At 39.3% G+C, this 18,865-nt stretch overlaps 1 protein-coding gene across 5 annotated transcripts in view; it reads left to right on the top strand.

The window, feature by feature from the left end:
- nrxn3a (neurexin 3a) overlaps positions 1-18,650 on the top strand; it is a 275,340-nt gene extending 256,690 nt beyond the window's left edge. For 4 of the 5 annotated variants that reach the window (XM_041812741.1, XM_041812742.1, XM_041812740.1 and 1 more), the window contains one exon: positions 17,222-18,650. In XM_041812741.1, the coding sequence (XP_041668675.1) occupies positions 17,222-17,526 (305 nt within the window). In that variant the 3' untranslated portion in view covers positions 17,527-18,650. Of the gene's footprint in view, positions 1-8,269; positions 8,793-16,598; positions 16,978-17,221 lie in introns of those variants that run through there. The other variant, XR_005993299.1, reaches the window with a different exon arrangement.
- Positions 18,651-18,865: the final 215 nt, after the last annotated feature.

Genomic DNA, 18,865 nt, shown 5'->3' with positions numbered 1-18,865 from the left:
CAAGACAATGTGGTACAACAAACCGAGCATCAGAATGGGGAAGAAAAAGGATTTATGATTGTTGGCGGTCTGGCAGGCCCTCGGGAAATGGAGACTCATTACACCAGGCACAGTTTTCCAATCTTCTGTTGTCCACTGTTGCAACATCTCCGCCTTGTTGTTGCTCAGTCTGTTTCTCTCCTTATCCAGGATGTGAAAAGCAGATCTGTCCCAAGCATTTGTGGTGATCATGCTAGTCTGTTGTGTACTTTGTTTAACATCCTCACGAAAGTTGTGGTCCCTATCTCAGGAATCTAATGATACACAAAAGTGGATCAGACTGTATGTGTGAATCATTTGCTAACAGCCTCTACAAAGTAGTCTTTGTTGTTTTAACACCATGTTCAGTGGCTGCCTCCTTGTGTAAAAGTCGTTTCAGGGCTCTTACCGAGAGGATCAGGTCAGAGGCTGATGAATCCAATGTGCTGACTTCTCTGGTCAGCTGTTCAAATGGAGGGAGAAGTGAGATAGTTTTTAAGGTTATAATTAGTTGTGACGGTGTGAAAATGTGAAATGTAACTAGCATCTATGGCACATTCAATAAATTCCCCATTTTGATGCTCAGTATGACCTTCAGCACACCATCTTGACCGTGTTTACTTGCCAAAATACATCCGTTCCTGTCATGTAATTGGCTGATAAGACAATTGGTTTAGTAAGCATTTGAACAGGTGTACTTAATAAAGTGGTCGGGGTTGTACAATGAATGGATGTTTGTTGTTTATAAGGTAAGCATATGCAGTAGCTAACTTCCTACATCATTCCAGCAGCGCCCACTTGTTTAAATATGGTGGATTCTTCCTTCTCTAGAAAACACTGAGACGAGATGTACGACTTTGAGACATTTTTTTAAATTTCAGTTTCATTTGGTTCTTGAAAAAGTTGTGTTTTGGTAGCTTTCAACAGACAGCTCACCTTTCACTTCTGCACCAGGTGACAATAAACTCAATGTTATAGATACCAGCTTTAAGCTTACTTTTTTGACTATTAGATAAAATACAAAAAGTGCATTTCACATAAAGAACATGACAAATATGTGTTATTCAGTTTTGTTTGGTGTTTTTTTATTTGTTTCCCTCCTCCCCATTTCTCTTGGTTCAAATTGAGCTGTGTCCCAATTGCATAAGACACACTAATTTTGACCAGGTTGTTTATTTTTATTTATTTATTTATTTTTTAAATTTATGTTAAAATTATTTGTTTTTAGCTGGGTGGGGGTTGAGGTAAAAAGACAAAATGGGTGCAGCCACACTGTAGAAGTGACAAAATGTGTACTCAGACATGCACATCTGCACACTGAATGTAAATAAGATGTTGGGTGTGGTGGTAGTGGTAACAACTGTGTCCTAAAGGAAATGGAACCAAAGAATTGGCTTTGGATTTTAAAAGTTGGAAGTGTTTATGAGTATCACATCTTGTTTCTCAACAGTTCAAACTAAATAAAGTACTAAAGTAAGGGACTGGGACACGGTTTCCATCTTGTTTGGGTTAGACTAAAGGCTCATTTATGCTCCCTATACGTACAAAAATGGATCAGTACGTTCTAAGGCTCATTTATGCTCTATGTTAGACAGGCACACGGATATAGGCCGGGCCTTCTTCTTGTTATCTGCCTTCACTTCCTCCAAGTTCTTTGGAAGCTTAAGAAAACAAACCAAAGGTTGCAATACCACCAGAAAATCAGGGGGGCAGACTTTCTTTTAACATTGTTGATTTTTACACTGTTAGAAGTGAAGTTGTAACTTACATACTGTTTCATAGTGCAGCTGCTTGCCAACATTTGCAGGCATAGTAAAAATGTCAATGCTAACAGTAGGCTCCATCAGTCAGAGAAGATGCTGTGACACTAGCATTGTAGGTAGTGTTCTTCTTTTGCTGATGAGTGTAGTCCAACTTCATTACCTGCTCTCCAGAGGGACCATGTGCTCCCATTTGGCTGAAAACAAGCCCAGAGACTGAATGGTAGTAGATCAGAAAACAGGAATAGCAGTTTGATCAAGTGCCACTTTCCTTCTAACAATTTTAAAGTCCCTGTAAAGTGAAATCCAAAATCGGTGTCTGAAGCCACTAGATATATTGTAATAAGGTTGCTGTGAACATGTATAAATACTGAGATCTATGTGCAACAGATTTTTGGATTGAGACCAGATTTTTACCTCTTTTGTTACTAGGTTTAATTTGGACAGGGCAAATATAGCGCCCTATTACATCACTAGGCACTATGAGCAATCCCCCTCCCCCAATGCTACAGCAACATAAGACCATGAGCAGTATAGCTAAATGTAAGCTGATGTGACTACCTTCATTTCAATTTAACGTCCAGCTAAATGCTGTGTTTTTGTTCATGGTGAGGTAAATTTGCAAAATCTGTCAGCCACAGTGGCTTTCAGGTCATAAACGCATCATAACAGGGTGATTTATGACAGAAAAAAAGATTTCTGGTACTGTTCTGGCAGAATGTCAGACACTTTGGCCATAGTTCCCCATTTGGTTAGGGGGCAGGCTAATTGCTGAAGTGATTAAAAATCGTACCTACTAAAGGTGCGTTTTAATCCATATCATTTGTCTTTAGTCCTGGGTGATTAAAAGAAGAATGCTGAGGCTTTGTCTCTCTCAAAGCAGCAACAGGCCAATCCCTCCTACCTGTTAGTCTCACAATGCTAAAGTTCAGGAAAGTATGCAATGACACGTTCTTTTTTCTGCCACGTCTGTCACAATAAAAGTCTCCAATACTAATCATGATTGAAGACTTTTATTTTAAAGAGCAAGATTGGAAAATTGAGTGTTTTCAGCAGCAACTTGACAGCAAAGAATTCTCATAAATTATAGCGACAAAACTTTACAAAAAAACTTCATCACAAATGAAATATTAAGAATTCCTGAAGTGTTCAATGCAGGATGAGTAAATTAAACTGTCTGTCTATGGAGCATAGATAGCTTAGCGGTTAGGCTGCGCCCCATGGGTGACATGTACCCCCAAGTCTGGGGAAGTGTAAGATGGTCTGATCTGATTGGTCTAGACTTTACAACAGTGTTACTCAACCCGGCACAACCAAAGAGCCAAATTGTTGAAAAATACCTTTGCAAGAGCCACAACTTAAGTGGTGAAAGGTGGCAAAAAAGGGTTAAAGTGGCAATTAAAATAAGTTTTAAGGTGGCAAAAATGGTGAAAAGGAGAAAAATAGGCATAAAATTGCAAAACCTGCATGAAAGTGGCAAAAATGGATGAGAAGTGACAAAAAATGAGTTACAGGTTGCAAAATGGTCAAAAAATGGCAAATGCATTGCAAAAAAATGAAAAGTGACAAAAATGGGCAGAAAGAGGCAAAGGGTAGCCAAACTTTGGGAAAAAGTGGCATTTAATGGTAAAAGACAGCCTAAATGGGTGAAAAGTACCAAAAAAAAAATGTTAAAAGCAGGATAAAAGTGGCACAAATGTGTGAAAAAAAGCAAAAATGATTGAAAGTGGCAAAAGAATGGAAAAAGGAGCAAAAATCGCAAATAATGGCAGTGGAAATAAACAGACAAAAAATAAAGGTTGACAATTAAGTTTCATGATTAAAGCCTACTGTATAACTATGGGAAACAAACTGTCTGCGATGGATACTTTCTGAGGTCAAAGTTTCTATTTTTTAAGGTTTTCTTGGGGTAACACTGCCCTTCACAATGGCAATTTAGTTCTTAAGTTGTATTCAAACATCAGATTTGAATAAATAATTGTAAATTTAAGAGAAAGCTACTCAAATATATCCCTACAGGGTATATGCAGCAATCTTGAAGTTCAATACCTTTTTAAGACTTTTTCAAGACCTTCTCAATATTTTTTAATACCTCACCGCCACTTCAAGCTGTAACCATTTACATAAGTGATATAGCTGGCTCTGGCGCTCTCAGAGACAATTTACAAACGCACCCACAATAGCCTAGTATTTTATGTACCTGTTCATCTTTGTTTTTTAGTAAAAATTAGGAATGCACTGAAATAAAAATTCTAGACTGAAACCGAAAACCGAAAACAAGGAAACCAAGGCCAAAAAAAACGAAAACCGAAACACCGAAAGAAATTATTATGCCAATTATTAGTACCATTGCATTTATGGCTATGACTGTGTACTAACCTCACTAAAACCAATTGCAATTGCAAAAATTAATATTAATACTTCAAAGAATAAATCAATTACAGAATTATGTAAATATTTATTGAGCACTTCATTCCAACAATACACAATATAAAATAAAATAAAATACAAAATAAAATGTTTAACTTGACCGCACTCATGTATACATTAAATCAATAGTTGTCAACCTTTCTTCAGTCATGTACCCCCTGTGAAGTATTTTTTCAGCCAAATACCCCCTAAACAGTGCAAAGCTTTTTGCCAAAAATAAAGACATTAAAGGAGACATATTATACCCTTTTAAGACAAGCTTAAATTGTTCTCAGAGGTCCCCAAAACATGCCTGTGAAGTTTGTTGCTGAAAAAACACTCCAGTATAGGATTTTTGTACGTTTAAAACCCTCTCTATTTCAGCCCTTCTCAGAACGAGCCGTTTCTGTGTCTCTGGCTTTTAATGGTAATTAGCTGTCCAGCTATCCAGCATATCAACTGGTAGCTGAGAGGATCAGTAGAGGAGGGCAGAACTTTTCACCAGGAGCTAAATCTGAGAACAGCTTGTTTCAGCACACATTTTCTGAAAGGTGGAGAAAGAGAGGGGGAGAGGGAAGGGATTCTTCTGTTATTTGAGGGGATTGTGGACAGGCCAGGGACACATATTTGTGTTAGAAAAGCCTGGAAAGGCTTTAAACCCAGAAGTGTGCAAAACTCTGCTGGGCTGCAGTGGTCTCTCTGGAACAATTTGGAAATAAACAAAGCTAGAACTAGAAAGAACTAAAGACTGGCAAATAATAAAGAAATTTAAAAAAAGACTTCTCTCTTCTCAAACTGAAATCAGGAACTTAGTTATAGATCAGCATTTATTCACAAAAAATAAATTTTAAACAGTTTTATGAAGGGAGTTATTGTGAATACAGTGATTGACAGGCATGCACCAGTGTGGGTCAAACCATTCTGCCATGGGGGAGACTCAGGTTTTTTTTTTTTAATTTATTTAAGAGCCTACAAAATATTAACTCCAGTTTATAAACTTAAGGTCCTTACACTCTATGCGAATTTTTTTCATGCAAATTATTTACACAAATATTTACATTTAGAACCTGCAGCGAGTCAAAGCAAGCTTCCTCACCTGCAACATCATTTCGCAGCGCAACATTGCTGCGGATATTTAAGTAGCGCATTTGCGCTCATATGGACTTGTCGGGCTGCCTGTTGCCTGTCTCCCTCTCTACCAGGCTAAAAAAGAGGCTAAAACACAAGCACTGATACAGACAGATAGGAGGAGATATCAAACATCAGGTGGTGTTGGAGAGGAGGACATTTTTGTTCCTCTGTCTACCTTAAAAATCGGCACCACCACCACCATGTGCGCTCGTTGGAGCGAAACTCACACAGCTGGAGCTGTTTCTAAACTAACGGGACTTTAGTGAAATATTTACCAACACAGTCTCCTCTGACCTCAGACAAACGACTTATAAATGCTCCGGATCAACCAGCTAAATGACTCCTCTCAGCAGTCTGGAACACAAACAGGTGAGCCAGTCTGTGTGCAGTGGAGAGAGTTAACTCCTCCCACCCCGGAGCCTCAGCTGTGCAATATTATAACTCTTATTGATCATATTTGACATGGAATGAATGAAAGGTCATTCCCTCCTCATCCAAACTTGGCTGGCACAGTGAATGAAACCGTGAAACAAAACAGCACTGACGTCCTGGCTGTGCGTAAAAGTGCCACGTTACGCATGGAGTGAAGGACAGAGAGGGACAAACCCATTTTTATCTTCTACTTCAATAAATATCACTGTTTATCAGAGGACAGAGAAAACACACCGCAGACGTTCGCAGCACGAATGTGTTTCTAAAATGTAATATACCCGTATAGCTCCTGACGTGCAAAGAAAGGCGCTATTTTACTTAAATAGTCAGCATGTAGTTTAAAATCTACCCCCTGGAGTGCCTTCACGTATACGTAACCTTATTTGAGAACCACTGATCCGTGGTTTTTGCTTGCGTCGACACAACGTCGTGTATCGGCCTTGTTGTTTCGGTGATAAAAGTCTTTCGGCCGAAAACCGAAAATGCACTTTTGGGCCATTTTTGGCCAAAAATTTTCAGTGGCCGGATTTTCGGTGCATCCCTAATAAAAATGAATACATTCACACACTTTTTCAGTGTTTTTGGGACTCAAACTCTTGGACAGCTAATTCAGAAAAAATACGTCCAAATTTAAAACTTTATAAAGTTGTGAAAAGACTTTTTAATACTTTTTAAGGGTCTTAATTTTCCCCAAATTGATTTATCACCTTTTAATACTTTTCAAGACCCCGCGGATACCCTGCCCTAAAACTGTATTGTGTTGATTTATCTGGCCCTTTTTGGGTCCCATTGCTAACGATGTAATCCTGTCTGAGTGAAAAAAACTTACACTATCATTGAAGCCAATAAAAATTAATTAAATTAAATAATTAATTAATTAAAAAATGATAGTAGGAAAATCAAGTAAAGGCAAATAATAATGATATTAATAAAAAATTAATAAAAAGAAAACATACACAAAAAAAGAAAGAAAAAATATAGAGAGAGACAGTTAACGCTCCAACACAGTTCACCTATGCAACTATACATAGGATGCATATGCACAAAATAAAAATAATTGCAGCTTTGTACACAGTTATTTAATTGCACTGCCAGACATCGCTATTTTTAATCAGATTAATTGCACTAATTAAAACATTATGGTTATTGATCTTTAGAGTTTCCTGTGTGCTGTATAGGGGCTCAGTGTGACTAAAAATTACAGTTTGGATGAATATCTGTTTTTCTGCAGTTATCAGGTGATGTTATGCCCAGTTCTGCAGCAGTCAGTGGTAGCTGCTGCTGTGATAAACTCTTTTTGCCCTCCAGACGTTTGTGCCGGTTACTTTACTTACAGCTAAGAACACCTGGCAATGTTTCCCTGGAAAGTTCCACTAGTTCCAAACTATTCTTCTTCATTGTGTTTGCTGCTCTGACTTGAACCATTGGCTGTGCTGCTCATCACTGCCTCCACGATTCCCTGTGGTACTGCAACGCTGTTTGGTCTGATCCGTAAACTTGCAGAGAACATGCAGATGTACGGAGGAAATGAACACAGAGAACGGGCGGAAGGCTCCGTCCTTATCTGTATCAAACGTAGAGCATTAATGAGCCTTTACCCGCCCCACCCCAGTTTGCTGTGTTGTTTCTTTTCTACTTTCCCTAAATGCAACTTACTTTAAGCATGCATCAACATCCTGCAGTACGACTAAAACAAAACCAAAAAGTTAATTTTTAAAATAACCCATCGTCAGCCAGTACCGCCTCTCTCTGATGTACACCCAGACTGCACGGCCGGTTCATGTTTAAAGACTAACATTACTGATAGATTCGCCATCAGAAACACATGAGAGAGGAGCTCGAGCTGCAGCCGAGTGCCCCTCTCAGCAGTGTCTGTTTTCTATTGTGTGCATCTGGTTGTAGTGTGTGCAAAATTTTTTAAATGGCTTTGTTCTTTCATCGTAACATTTTTCATTTGGTAGTTTTGACTGGTCATACTTTTTGTATTTATCCGATTGATCATTGGCATTTTGGTTCTGATTATGGTTTTTGGCTTATTAAGTATGTTTGGTTTGTTTTTTTGTCAATCAGATAATATTTAGAACGCAGTGGGAAATATTTTTTATATAATTTGACTCTTTTGGATTTGGAACTACTTTAGAGACTAACTTGTGTGTTTTATTTCCTGTGATAAGCTTTCCTATTTGATTGCATCAAAAACAAAGAATGTCAAAGTAAAGTAGCTGCATAGTCCGCTTAAGTTTATGTCGAAGTACGCCAAAGCCCACAAAATTAGTAGTTGAAGCAGTTCCAGATCCACTTCTCTCATATATACCTTCCATTTTTCAGATTTTTTTAAACCCAAACAAATCTTTGCAGATTAATCTTTGACTTTAAGACAAAAAACAAATGAATTGCATGGCTAAGAAGTTGCAGTTTAGGGTTTGTCAGACTTGTCAGTGTTAGACTTCTTCTGTTCTTTTCTGTAGATGGGCATGTATATTGCTCATTGTTTGTATATCCCCATCCCTTCCTTACAGCCAAAAGCTCTAATGCCGCCCGACCGCTTCGTACTGCCTTTACATGGACATGGCAACTGACTTACACTGTCACCCTCATCATCCTCATTTCCTATGTAGTATGTTCATAGGTCCCAACCCTTCTTCACCTCCTCCCTTGTCTTTAGATATATTGAAATATAAAGTCATCCATCCATTCTACACTAAAGAACAATTTAAGCAAAAACTGTAACATGAATAGATTTTAGATACTATTGAAGTCTATTGCAATGGAAAAAAATGTAGATACACATTTTTGTAAAAACAAATTATTTACCAGGAAAATACCAAAACATAAAAAAACAGAATTATGGTGTTTTTATTTTTATGTTATGTGGTGTGGATGTATGTGTTGTTGCCTCCCTGTACCGTCGTGTTTCAAGATAGAACACTACAATGAATAAAAATGATCTTCAACGGTACCTAGCGGCTATCCAACATTCTTACACAACTTTTCCTTTGTAAATTTTTTTTCATGCCTAAATCATGCGGGCAATTTGTTGATGTAAGTTGACAATTTATGACTTTTTCTCCCTATGAATGTTTTATTTTGAAAGTTGCAGTTTGTAAACTCTGAGGAGAGGAACGTAGAGGCACAGTATTTAAGTATTACTGTATGCTATTGCTTTAAACGACAGTTTTAATATCAGGAAAGAAAGCATAATGTGAAACATCGACTAGTTTGAATTAAAGTTCTGCCTTAAAAAGTGGGGTGCGCACAAGGGGTGTAAAGGTACACGTATTCGTACTTTTTGATTTGGTTTGGGTTTTTCGGTATGATACAGCTGTGTATCCAACAAATACAAGACAGTCTGGTTGCAGATCGTTCGTCTGAGACGCCGTATATCTTGCCGTAATTTGCCGATACAACGTATTTCCAGCTGTAGATTTATTTTTTAATTCAACATTATTCATAAACAGATTCTATCAGTCACATGTCTATCAGATCAATGAAAGTATTAATTTTGCACCACATAAACATGAACATTGCTGCGACTAGGAGAAAAACAGAGCAAACACAGCTCCCTTTGGAAGTTTAACAGCCACTTTATAGCAATTCTGAATGGGCAAAAGGGATAAAAATGACTGATCTACAACCTTATTAGGCTTTACATTGTTGAAAACACAGGCCTTAAACATCCACTAGGATTAACTGAGCTAAAATAAATAAATTAAAAAAGAATCCCCAATACACGCAAAGCCTTCTCACCCGACCTTTATGAATTTCTTATGACTTGGCATCACTTTATCCAGACTTTGGTGCACTGACATTTGAAAGCAAATTATACCTTAAGCCGGGTGTACACTGTGCGATTTTCCTGGGATTCAGCCACGATTTTTAAGTCTCACGACTCACTTTGAAGTAGGATTGGGTGTCTTTCGTCGTGCTGTGTACAGGGGGGTATGACGGCCAACCATGACCCGACCATGACCTGACGACCTGCCCCCGACTGGTCGGAAAGATTTCTGGCGTAGTTGATATTTTTGACTCCATACACTTCACAGTGAGAGCAGAAACACTAGCAGAATAAACAACTTTGGGGGATTGCTTTCCTTTGTAAACTGTCGGACAGTGTCCTAAATTACCATGACAACAGCTTGAATGACTTTCTGATGCACCCCCACTTTGACAAAGGAAATAAACGAACAGGAAATATTCCTACCAGTGGACCTGCAGCTGACATGGATGGTGACGATGTTTGTGTGTGTGGGACAGAGAGAGAGAATATGTCTTTAAACACTTCATCCTCAGTGTGTGAGACTTTTTATAAAGGAAACTCTGAAGGTTTCTGTCACAGTCCATCCCAACTTCACTTGCACTCAGCACTCAGGTCGTGCATGACTGACAGATTGTACAGTGTGAGCACAAAACCCGTGCGTAATGGTTGTACGTTGTAAGTGATTCAGTCCTATAGTATGAGATGACATTCTACCACGACTGTCATATGGTCGGCTTAAATTCGCAGTGTTTACCCGGCTTTAACGTCGTTCAAATGTCGACTTGGGGGGGTGGGCTCCGTCATTTCTGCAACTGTGTCATCCCTGACAAGACAGTTATCCTCAGATTCTAGGCAGACGCTATGATCATCAGTCATACTGTTTGACACCACATGTTCACCTTTTATGAGTACTGACCACAGCCCTTTATCTTAGAGTTTACAAACTGCATCTCAGATAAAGCTGATGACATGAACTGAATGAGTACTGAAAATGTTAAATTGTTTGAAATGCTTAATAAAATGGGTTCTGTCGGATCTGTGCTTGCGTGCTCGTGAATGTGTATGATGTTGATTGAATTCATTGATTTTAAATTAGCAACGTGCTTTAAGGGTTGAGAATGCAGCTGACTGAAGTGGATTTTCATTTTTATGTCAATGGTTCTTGAATGTTCACTGTGCATTACATTAAGACTGTTAACAAAACACTGGAGGTATCCACATGATCCGGAACTTTCTGATGTTACTTACACACAAGTTTCACGCAACCGCAAAACTTGTCATCAAAAAAAAAAAAAAAAAAAGGTTCATTGTTGATTTAGTCCAAAATGATTCTTTAAGCAAAGATCTTTTTACAGTTGTCCCTAAAGAGTGAACATTATCTGCCATTGACATTGTATGCATGTTATATCAAAGTTACAGAGATGCTCTTTGGAAAGAATCACTGTCCTGTAATCATAAAAATTGAACATACTGTACAACTCAAAGACTTTATTCAACAGTACGCTAAGGTCCTGAAAGTAAAGACAATGCTGGAAAGAAAAAAAATATTTCAAATTTAAGGCAATCTTATTTCTAACTTTTACCCCCAACCCTCAATTTCAAGAGCTCCCTTAACCCTTGAAGCAGAGTTGGAAGGTCCTGTGGTGGTGCCCCTTCAACTGTCCTGTTTAGTCATCAATATTTGTCTACAAAATTTGTGCAAACCAATGTGACAATGCCAAACATTTCCAGTTTAAGTGGTTATTTAAAATCTACAGAGCTTTACATAGCTATAGCTCTAGAACTTAACCTTCTCCTGCATTCAAACAAAAGTCAGGACACCCTGCCCTTAGATGTGAATGTGCATACGTAGAGGTAGGGCTAAGTGATTGGAGCAAGGGGTGAACCTAAGTGTTACCTCTTGTATGAAAAAAAAATCTTTGTGCAGAATTCACCACAACTCTTTGGCACATTTTTAGGTAAAGGTGATGGGACAAGTTGCCAGTATTGAAAGTATTGTTTTGATCCTCTTCCAGTTTTAAATAGCGTTCCATCTGAACCCAGTTCAGACTAAAGATTTCCCATCTTTGAGAACTGCTGTTGCAGATGTGTGACCTGATGGTGTTGCCAGTATGTTACCTCGCCAGCAGCTGGTTTTAGGACACAAGGCATGTTGTGTTTGAACAACCAATCGTGCAATAGGATACATCGTACATTAGCGACAATGTTTGTCACCAAGAAGCACAACTTTGTCATCAGCCCCCATGTAAAATATAGTCTTAGTGTTTAGTGTTTGCTCTGCATATTAGAGCCAACACCAATTTCTCTAAAATACTAAACTACACCTGGAGTAGTTGGGAAAACTGACATAAGATGGGATATCTCCAACCTTAAGCTCATGGATAAAGTTGGTCTGATCCCTCATGGTTATGTCATTGAAACACCAATGGATATTTCAAAAAAATAGGATCCCCTGGAACAAGAACAGTGCTGTGAAAAATATTTGCCCCTTTGTTAATTTCTTTTTGTGTGTGTGTGAATATTTGTCACATTTAGATGTTTCAGATCATTAAACAAATTGTATTATTACACAAAGATAACCCAAGTAAATACAAAATGCAGTTTTTAAATGATTATTTTATTTATTAGGTCAGAGCAAAGGTCAGAGTTCATGATTCAGAAAAAGACAGAGCAAAAATAGCATCTATTGGAGAGTTCAAAGGCCAGAAACCACTGCTGAACAAAGGCTCCGGGCGGCAACAACTGCAAACGTTTGTGATAACTGGCAGTGAGTCTTTCACATCACTGTGGAGGAATTTTGGCCCACTCTTCTCTGCAGCTTTGTTTAAACTCAGCCTGTGTAAGGCCACGCCACAGCATCTCAGTAGGATTTTTAGACAAGACTTTGACTGGACCACTCCAAAACCTGCTTTGAAGCCATTCAGAGGTGGTGTGTTTCAGATCATTGTCCTGCTGCAGAACCCAAGTGCACTTGAGCTTGAGGTCATGAACTGATGGCCGGACTTTTCCTTCAGGATTTTCTGGTAGACAGCAGAATTCATTGTTCCATCAATCACAGCAAGTTGTCCAGGTCCTGAAGCAACAATGCAGCCCCAGACCATCACACTACCACCACCATGCTCGACCGTTTGCATGATGTTCTTTTTAGAAAATGCTGCTGATTTTACGCCACATGGAACACCTCCTAAAAAGTTCAACATTTGTCTCATCATTCCCCTGAATATTTTCCCAAAAGTGTTGGGGATCATCTAAATGTTTTTTGGCAAATGTGAGACGAGCCTTTGTTCAGCAGTGATTTATGGCCTTGGAACTTTCCCATGGATGACATTTCATGGATGAGTCTTTTTTTTTACAGTTGAATCATGAACTCTGACCTTAACTGAGTCTATGAGGCTTGTGGGTCTTTAGATGGTGTTTTGGGTTCCTCTGTGACCTGCTGGATGAGTCCTTAATGTGCTCTTGGAGTAATTTTGGTTGGCTGGTCACTGCTGGGAAGGTTCACAACTGGTCCAAGTTTTCTCTATTTGTGGACAATGAGTCTCACCATAGTTCACTTGAGTCCCAAAATGTTAAAATTAACTTTGTAACCTTTCCAGCCTGATGGATGACAATGACTTTGTTTCAAGGGTTTAGGGGTCAATATTTCACAGAGGACTAGGTAGGTTTGGATGCCTTTTTCCCTTATTAAATGAAACCATTTAAAAACTGCATTTACTCTTCTTATTGTTGCCTGATATTAAAATTTGTGTGGTGATCTGAAAGATCTAAGTGTGACAAATATGCAAGAAGAAAAAGAAATCAGGAAGAGGGATACTTTTTCACAGCACATGAACCACCATCACAGCTCTAATTCCTTGTTTTGCTCCAAGCTGCATATGGCTAAAGGACAGGGATGGAAGAGGAAATAAGCACACCGAGTCATTGCTATAGAAACAAAACATCACAGTTGCAAGTTTAAGCCCATCATGTTAAAAATCTTTGTTCTGAGCTGGGTTTTTAGGATTAAACTTGATCAAAATTTCCGTTTTCACATCATGTGTTCTTCCCAAGGAGCTCTGTAACTGAGACATGTTTGTAGGTCTTTTTGTAAAAAGGTTTAAGATGATGGAGGGGCCATCAGGACTTTCTTTACAACAGAATACCCAAGCTTTGATGCTACCTATGATTTATTCTGAGTTAATAAAAATGTTCTTTCAGTCAATAAAAACTATTCTACTAATCTGCCCAGTTTAATTTTACAAGTTGTCAGCAGGAGTTTGTACTTTATCTGGCTCATCCTTGTTCAAATCTTAAGCCTTTTGACATCTATATCAAACTTTGTAATCCATTACAAGCCAACTATCTTTGAATAATTTTTATTTTGACTTTTTTCTTAAATTGAAGGGCTAATTTTGTTTTTCTGAAGTGGGGTTGTTTTAGATACTTGTCAATAGTAAGAATACTAGCCACAGGAGATGCTGGTCAGTGCAGCTCCTCAAATAGGTGACTGTCCAGAGTACATGCAGAGAAAGTAGACTTAATCTCATCCTTGGCCCAGTTTGTTTGAAAATACATAAATGCAGCAGTTTCACTGTGATAAAGAAGAAAATCACCATCACATTTGGAACAAATCACTGGTTGACTCATCACTAAAGGTATAAGCAGGTGGCCAGTACAGTTATGCAGTTTCCGTGACAACGGAGATTAAAAAATTACAACCCTAATTCAAAAAGTTGGGGTGTTGTGTAAAATGTAAATGAAAAGAGGATTCAAAAATGTACAAATCTCATAAATCCATATTTCATTCATATTTATGCATAAAACAATAACAACATATCAGATTTTGAAACTCAAAAAAGTAGGAACAGGGCCATGGTAACCACTGTGTAGCATCCCCTCTTCTTTTAAGAGTCTGTCAATGTCTGGAAAGTGAGGGGACTGGTTGCTGGAGTTTTGGGAGAGGGATGTTGTATCATTCTTGTCTAATTTGCTCCACAGACCTGCATCCTCTTTGCCAGACTTTTCATTTTATGATGTGCCAAATGTTTTCTAATTGTGAACGGTCTGAACTGCAGGCTGGCCAGTTTAGCACCAGGACTCTTCTACTGTGAAGCCATGCTGTTGTGATGGATGCAGTATGCTGTTTAGCACTGTCTTGCTTAAACATTAAAGGCCTCCCCTAAAAATATATTCAACTCTATGAGAGCATATGTTGCTCTAAAACCTTTATATACTATTCAGCATTGATAATGACTTTCCAGATGTGCAAGCTTCCCAAACCATAGGCATTTATGCAACCCCATACCAGCACAGATGCAGGTTGGATGGGCCCTTTAGGGCAATGGTAAAATGTCTCAGTTTTAACATGTTTTTTTTCTATGTTCTATTGTGAATGAGATATGGGCTTATGAGATTTGCAAGTCATTGCATTCTGTTGTTCATTTATGTTTTATACAGTGTGCCAACTTTTTTGAAATCAGGGTTGTAAAAAGAAGAAAAGAATCATTTACAATCCAGCAGGGTCCTTCCATTGTTTTTGCAATGGATTAGCATAAATAGCAATAGGCAATAGGCTGTCTTCATTCAATTAAACCCACACTTTTGCTGAGCTGGTCTCTTCTTTTATATCCTGCTCTTTTTTTAAGATGACTATGCAAACTGGTGATCTTTGACTGCCCGTATCTGTGATTGCTTTAGTAACAACAAATGTGAGAATAGCTAAAGCACTCATAGAGGCCTCTTTTTGCATTTTAATACAAAAATAGCTAAACCGATATGCCTCTAAAAGGCGTTACCGCTCAGAAGTTTGGGATCACTTGGAATTGTTCTTGTTTCCCATGGAAAAACTCCTGAAATTAGTCTGAATAGGAAATACAGCAAATGAACTGGACATGCTGACATAGTCAGGGTTAGAAATAATGATTCTAATGAAAAATGTTCTTGAAACCTTTTGCAGCAATTACAGCCGTGCAGACCTTAGGCATTCTAGCTGTCAGTTTTTCAAGGTAATCTGATGAGATTTCTCCCCATACTCCTGCAAAATCTCCCACAAGATGGACTGGCTTGATGAGTCTTCCTTCATACCACATGGTTAAGCTGCTCCCACAACAGCTCAAAAGGGTTCAGATCTGAAGACTGTGCTGGCCACTCCATTACAGTCAGAATTCTGGCTGACAGCTTATTCTTTGAATATTTTGTAGACATTATGGAGGTGTGTTTTGGGTCATTATCCTGTTGTAGGATGAAACTGGCCCCAAGCAAGTACTGTCCACAGTATGGCCTGGCATTGCAAAATCATGTGATAACTTTCCGTCCTCATGGTCTCTTCCACTCTTTACAAATCTCCTATTCTACCACCTCCAAAGCCCCCCAGACCATCACACTCATTAGTGCACAACACCTTCTTCTGGTCTTCCAGTGTCCACTCTTTTTGCTACCTTATTAGTAAAATGGTTTTTAGCTGTGCAACAGGATTAACTTGGATTAGCAGCCATACTAGGAGATTGATGCAGAGGACTGACAGTTGATGATAACTGTTTGTGAAATTGCCTGTGATCCCAAACTTTTGAGCGGTAGTGTAACTTAAAGAAATGTCTGCAAAACCCAGTTAACACCTGTTTACATGGTCACAGGTTAAACCCTAACATTAGCAGCCCCTCTCATCATATCTGTATTTTTTTGATTGGTGTCTAAAATGTGATAATTATGCTAATCTGCCCAAATTTCAATGAGGCATTTGACTCTTTAGTTCTCCTGGTTAACTTAAGACTCATTTTGTTGGCTGAATTATTGGTGTCTTGGAGCAGTCCCACATGCAAAGTTCGACTATTAAGCATAGGATTTGTTTGAGCATAAAGAAGTAAGGACAGCTTTCAAGGATTTGTCATTTCTTGGAATCAACAATGTAAGTAAGTTTGAAAATCCCTTTAATATTATCTCGTGCCTCATACTACCCCCCTTCAGAACTGCAAAGCTGCCTCTTCAATATGAAATGCTGAGTTTCCCCTTTATCTTATTAGTTGTTGATTGATTTTTTTGTCCATGTTAATCAGACTTGTCTAAAATCTCCTTGCTTTGCTCTAACACAACTGTCTGTCTGTCTCAAACCCCAGGAGCTGAGTTAGTCATCCCAGTACTTGAGGATCCATTAGCGCACCCCTCTGTAGCTCCTCGTGCACCCTTCATTCCCACTCCCTCAACCCACCACCCACTCCTCACCATTATTGAGACCACCAAAGAGTCCCTGTCCAAGGCCACTGAGGCGGGGGTACCTTGCTTGTCGGACCGAGGCAGCGATGATTGTGATGATGATGGCTTGGTGATATCGGGGTATGGCTCTGGCGAAGCGTTCAAGTCTAACCTGCCCCCCCTACCGATGATGAAGATTTTTACACGACCTTCTCCTTGGTAACAGATAAGACCTTGTCCACGTCAGGCTTTGAAGGTGGCTACAAAGCTCACGCACCCAAGACTTTTAGACCAAACAAACCTTCAGTCTCCAGACGCGGTAGGACTACCACTACCGCTGTACCGCTAACCGCCGACCAGAGCCGCACCACCGCCACCTCTGCCTCCACCGCAACCCTCCACAATGCTGGCAAAATGAATAACCGCGAGCTAAAAAAACCCCAGCCCGACCTAGTGTTGCTTCCATTGCCCACATCCTTTGAGGTAGACAGCACCAAGCAGAGGGGCCCATTAATAACCTCCCCAATGTTCCGTAATATACCCACAGCACTCCCCACAGAGCCGGGCGTCAGGCGAGTCCCAGGGCCCTCGGAGGTGGTCCGTGAATCTAGCAGCACCACCGGGATGGTCATCGGAATAGTGGCGGCCGCTGCCCTGTGCATCCTCATCCTCCTGTACGCCATGTATAAGTACAGGAACAGGGATGAAGGCTCCTACCAGGTGGACGAAAGCAGGAACTACATAACCAACTCAGCCGTGCAGAGCAATGGCGCAGTCATGAAGGACAAACAGCAGAACTTGAAAGGCAGCAACAAGAAACAGAAAAATAAGGATAAGGAGTATTACGTGTGACTGTGAGACTTTCGTGAAGAAAGAGAGCACTATAGAGAACACTTACTTATCTCTTTTCCTTGTGAGGAGCTATGACAAATGATGGTATTACGTGGAACTTGAAATAATCCTATACTGTGCTGAGTAGTTGAACTGATGATATGTACTGTAATATAAAGCACACTTACTATTGTAAGCATAAAGACAAGGCTAACTAGCAACTTTAGAGACCTTACTCTTCTATCTGGTCAGAGACGTTATCAGTATAGAAAATATTTCACAGCTACATCATCTCCTAAGTGACTTTTAGAGCTATGTGATCCTTGGCATTAAACAAAAACTTTTTTGTAAAGTTGTTAATTACAAAAGGCTCATAATCTTCTACATTTTCAGCATGTAAGCAACATGTAGTGCTTAACAAGAGGGGGTCAGGCACACTGTCATTGTAAAACGAAAAAAGGACTCTTGTTGTAACAGAATATGACAAATTTTTATGGTTTATACATAATACAAGTGTGGTGTCTAACCTTTTTTTTTTTGCTTTGAGCAAAACTGAAAAAAGACAAAAAGAACATCGAGAAAAGAAAACTATATCTGTGTATAAAACAATACCAAGTCGGCGAAATGCCTTGGGCAGATCTCGCAGAATCTGCCGTCCACGGCGTCCGATTCACCACAACTATTGTCATCGTCTGAAGGACAGCACTTTGTGGAAACAAGTGGCCGTTTCTCTTGGTTAAAAAGCGACTGATTGTACGATGCATGCCATCCTGATGCTACAGTAAAGTACAGTACTGTAAAAGTCCAGTAAACAGTGTTCAACTTGGACCATTCAATTCCAAACGGTAATTCATCATCAAATCAGAGCTTAATGCTGCCTTCAAATGGCGTAAAGTCATGTTGTGAAAGGCTTGGTGTTACAGCATCACCAGGCAATGGCAACATGCACGCCTGGTATGGACATTACATTATTTCTTTGATATAAACTCTTGCCATAGCTCCGTTTGGTCCCGCTTAAACTGAACAACTCAACTCTCAAAGCTTTCACATCATTTTGACTTACACTGTCTCAAATATTACAAAAAGGGGGCGTTGGTATGGTTTCAAACATGACCCCATTTGAAGGCACCATTAGCACCCCCCCCCCCCCCCCTCGCTCTACCCTCCAAAATGTAAACCATGGAAAAAAAAAACAAATCTCTTACAGAAATGGTCTATTATTGATGCACAGCCAGTTGTGGTTTTATCTTTTTGCAAAACTGTATGTTGGTTCGTTGCCTCGTTCTCTTTTCTATGGAGGTGTCAGGAGGAGGACAAATGCAGTACTACAACACTGTTAACAAATGTGTATACAGAAATA

Source organism: Cheilinus undulatus, linkage group 18, assembly GCF_018320785.1.
Source record: "Cheilinus undulatus linkage group 18, ASM1832078v1, whole genome shotgun sequence".
Taxonomy (NCBI): Eukaryota; Metazoa; Chordata; class Actinopteri; order Labriformes; family Labridae; genus Cheilinus; species Cheilinus undulatus.
The sequence above is the reverse complement of the archived record's forward strand: the minus strand, read 5'-3'. Positions and strand labels throughout refer to the sequence as shown.